The 4,691-nt window shown below is 38.6% G+C and overlaps 1 protein-coding gene across 1 annotated transcript in view; it reads left to right on the forward strand.

Moving 5' to 3' along the window:
- The window catches only part of CMC1 (C-X9-C motif containing 1), a 42,600-nt gene extending 41,488 nt beyond the window's left edge, over positions 1-1,112 (forward strand). The window contains exon 4 of the mRNA XM_062496462.1: positions 870-1,112. Coding sequence (XP_062352446.1) covers positions 870-984 — 115 coding nt within the window. The 3' untranslated portion in view covers positions 985-1,112. The remainder of the gene's footprint in view (positions 1-869) is intronic.
- The last annotated feature ends 3,579 nt before the right edge of the window (positions 1,113-4,691 follow it).

A 4,691-nucleotide genomic window follows, 5' to 3' on the forward strand; every position in this document is an offset into this window, starting at 1 on the left:
GGTCAAGTCAATGCCATGGTGGATTGAAACATCTTTTTTGGAAGTCCTAATTTAACCCCAGTGCCATTAGGCTGAAGTTTTAGATTCTTGAACTTCCCAGGGTGAGGACTGTGAATTTTTTGAGTTTGACTGGGGGGAACAAGGAGGTTGGTTTGATTTTTAGTACATCCCGATCTCTTAAACCAGTGATTTAGATTAAAAATAAATGCCTTTGAACTAGTGATAGTTATTCTCAAGTATTTAGGAACTGATGAAAAAAACATGTGCAGCCAGGCAAGAATTTAGGCCTAACTGTAGTCAGAACTCTCTGGAGTTACTCAGTTTTATTTGTATGTTCCTTCACCTTAAAAAAAAATAAAAATTGAACAAATTGCTTCTGACAAAAAAAAAACAAAAAAAACCCCGGTTTATAGTGTTGAATAGTTATACATTAAAAAAATTATGAGAAAATTTAATGTCATGATCAAGGACCTCTATATCTACTGTTAAAGACATACATATGAACCTATTCCCAGTAGTTATCTGGGTGCATTAAAAAAATAACTCAACTCCAGCAGCTTTCCATGCTGAGGAGGGTAACTGCAAATGAATTCTTCAGCTGAACTTAAATACCAAACATCTTTCCCTTTTTCTGCCTTTCCTCTTGGTGGCTTCACTGCAGAGGCTTGAAAAGGACTGTGCTTCAAAAGAGAACAGTATCATGACATATACCTCTTTTTATAAAGTAGCTAAATGTTAAAGTTATTTTACTGTAAAAGGCAGACAAGTTTTCTTTGGGCATGAAAGGAAGGTCAGTTATGAGTGGTACTCGTGCAATATTTGTTCAATATTCCAAGATGAAAAACAGTATGTATTTTTCTGTCTTGTAGCTATTCTGATCCATCATTCTATGAAGAATGCAAAGCAGAATATTTGAAGCAAAGAGAAGAATACAGAGCAACTGGAATTAAGAAAAAAAGACAGAAATTTACTTCGAATGTGTGATTAAAACTTAAAATGAACTTTTTTTTATATGCAGTTTGGATTTAACTTGATTTAAACAGACTTAAATTGTCTGAACCACTGTGTGGAGTTTAACTGAAATATACAAAATGAGATGAATGGAGAATAAAATAATGACTGAAATTAAGAGTCTATTTTACATTTTTTCATAATTAAAGATCTAGAGCATGCTGTCAGAGTTTGCAAGAGAGGTTGCAAAGGTGTGTTCCTCTATCTGGATGTGAGATTTTGATATCAGTGTACAATTTGGAGTTTACGACTCCAGAATGTCCATTTGGAATTTAAACCCTATATCTAGCTACATGAGCCAGGCAACATAAAAACTTAAGGGTGAATAATTTAAGTTGTATTAACTGATCACAGATTGGCTATACACTTAAGTTGGCCTGTTAATCATCACCTGAAGCTGACATAATGGAGATGCACTTACTAGAAGAGAAGGGTAGCAAATGAATTTGAGGAGAGCGACACAGACCAATGTGAATTATCGTCTTCATCAAAGTGTCAGATGAGAGCCTGGTAGTACTTCTGCCTGCACTGTAACTCATTTTTACGTCTATGCTGTGACTCACTTTTAAGCCCACACTGTCAGAAGGGATGGATGCTTTACACTTGTGTGTGGCCCAGACTGGCCCTTGCAACTCTGGAGGAGCGAGTAATCTCATCCAGATGTTCCTTGAGAACAGGGGAGAAGCTGCCATGCTTCAGGAGTGAGTGACCACACTTGCAAAATTATACCAGGAAGAGGTGGGTAAACAACTAAATCAGGCATGGAAGATGTTGATCACCTCTTGCAGGAGCTAAGCAGGTCCCTAATTTAAAAAGAGCACACAAACAATCTTTCGTATACTGATACTTGAAGCTGCTTAATTGTCGAACTCTCAAATGCTTAAATTGCTTCACTAAAGATACTAATACAAAGTTTGAGAAACTATCTTGGAGTATCATCCAAGCATTCTGAAATAAAACTAAATTCTTTAAAAGCAAGGAAAGGCTGCACTTAAACTTGGTAACTTTAATGCCCTGATTAAGAAGAAAAAAAAAGTAATTTTCTGAGTAAGGAGTAGGATTTGATACTGTTCCATTAAAAGAGGCAACATTTTACTTGTTTATTTTAATACTGTTTCACTACAAGCAGTATTCCCCTGTTCAAGGAGGAAACTGACTGACACCTGTATATGAAGGACTTAATGCTGCAGGTTAGTAATTGCACTTTATTCTGTGTCTTTTACTGGAATAATCATTAATAATGTTGCTTCAGCAGATTGAGTGGAGGACTGGACTTGTGAGTGACAAACTGCCTTGTTAGGCAAACTTAAGTGCCACTCTGCTCTAAAGCTAATAACCACTTTGAAATAGCTTATGTGAAACAGGGTCCTACGCGTGGTCTCAGCTTCTTAGCATTTTGGAAAACAAAAATATTCCTAATTAGCTGTTTTGCTGTATGTATTTTAAAAAGGAGGAAATTTAAGGTAGATGGTGACATGTATTATTAATGACAGTGACTGTTCTTTTGTCCCATTATGAAAATCTGCTGTACTTTCAACCTCTGGAAAATTATTTTGGAATTTTTTTCTGGAGTTATTTTGGCTCTAGAAAGCCAGCCTGGGTGTTTAAAAGTGTTGGCAAAAACCCTTCCCCAGAGGATTGGTGTGGGAGTGAGCATTCTCTTAGGGGCAGTGCTGGGTGCTGCCTGTGGTGCGTGTCTGCACTGAGGGCTCACCTGGGTCATACTCAGCTATGACTCAGACCTGAGTCAGACAACAGCACCAGCAATGGAGGTCCCCTTTTCTGGCTCAGCAGAAATTGTGTGCAGCAGGTGAGGAGAAACCCCCAGTGCAGCGACAAGGACTGCAGGGGCGGAACGGATGCGTGGAATGGAACAAAGCTCAGGTGAACTTGCAGGTTCGCTCCTCACCCTTTGATACAGGCTGTATGTTAACAGCAGCCACAGCTCACATCTGCACCAATATCACACCTGAAATTCCATGTATTGAATGGTGCTTCCAGCCATTTTTTTCTCTTTTCCTTCATCTGGATTATTTGAGCTCCTATGTTTACTCTGGTATGCACTTAGAGCAGGGATTGACTTTTGGATCATTCATCAGCTTCCTCTATAGTACACCTCTGTGTGGCCTTTTTTATACTCAAACACAGAGAACCAGGGAAATACCTTACACATCTGCAACCACTGTCCTTCACAGGGCCTGGCTGGAGATCAGAAGACAATACAGGTGTCAGTCAGGTACCAGAGCTCTTCACTCTTCCTTTACAGCATCATTAAAGCTACAGGTGTCTCAGCACAGGTGTGTCAAAGTCTGCTGCAAGTTCGTTTTAGAAGAAAATTCAATCTGCTTTATCCTACCAGTATAGATCATGTGATATTATATGGACCTGTGTTTCATTACTTGGAATGGGTGTTGTTTTACTGTAACTCCACCATATGTCTCATGCTGCTTTTGTCTTTTTCCAGCTGTAAAATTTGGACAGTACATCACAGCTAATTTGGGGGTTTTCTTTTTTTCAATAGGGCTAGTTCACATGTGAGGAAAACTGATCAGCTGTACACCACAAACTGGCAGAGAAACTTAAAATCATCAGATTTTAAAAATATTTAAAATTAACCAAACAGTGCAAGCTTACATGTAAGTTATTAGAAGGTTCATCCAACTCACCAAATACCCAAACACATATTCATCAGGTTGCCATTTGCTCATTTAAACGTGTTTAAATTTAAATTTAAATGCTCATTTAAACAACCTCCTGCTGCCCCAAAAGCTGGCTTTAATTTCTGTTAAATTGAGTTAATGCTTTCTTAAATTAAAAACTGTCTAATTGGTGGGTTGGGGGAGGTTGTAAAATGTTCAAAGTTTGCATTCAAGTTAAAATTTTCTTGGGGTCATGTAACAAAATTATTTGAGAACTTTGGTCCTTACAATATGTAATTTTACAGTTCTGTGTAACACATGCACACTAGCACCAGGACCTCGTTACTACAGCTACTTCTCCATGTTATTTGTTGTCACTGATGAAAAGATTCCACTTCTGAAAATGGAAAAAGCACTGTAAGCCACTAGCAGCATGGATTTAAATGACTTTTCCATCTCCAGTCAAAATCTGATTGTAAGCTTTGGTCTAACAGATGCTTCACAAGTCAGCGAGCTCCCCAGCGCCTCTGAATCTGGGGACTTCCTTTTCAAATGTTACAGCTTGGACATGGCAATGAGTGAGTGGATTGGAAATGCTGCCTGCAGCAAGCTCTCTGGCATCAGTCCCTCTTCTCCCTAGTTAGCACTGCTCCTGAAGTCCCTCTCAGCAAACATTGCTGCTCCCTTCGCCAGCATGAGCAAGAGCACAGAATCTAAACCAAGGGTCAAACGCAAAATCTGGAAATCCTCAGGCTCTGTACAGAAAAATCTTAATTTCACACAGGACAGGACAGGCTGACTGGGAACCTGTAGTCAAAGCACCATAGCTTAAGGCAACTACATCTCTTCAGGTTTCAACATCCAGGATACTTCTCCCAGAATATGCTACAGCAGATGGCTGTTTTTTTTTTCCTTGACTCAAAGTGATGAAACTCAAACCTAATTGTTTGCATTTGGAAAAACATTTATACACAATAAAGGAATTAAAACTTAAGTAAAAACAATTTGTGCCAAATATGGAAAGGAGATTTGTTAGTGAAA

Source organism: Cinclus cinclus, chromosome 1, assembly GCF_963662255.1.
Source record: "Cinclus cinclus chromosome 1, bCinCin1.1, whole genome shotgun sequence".
Taxonomy (NCBI): Eukaryota; Metazoa; Chordata; class Aves; order Passeriformes; family Cinclidae; genus Cinclus; species Cinclus cinclus.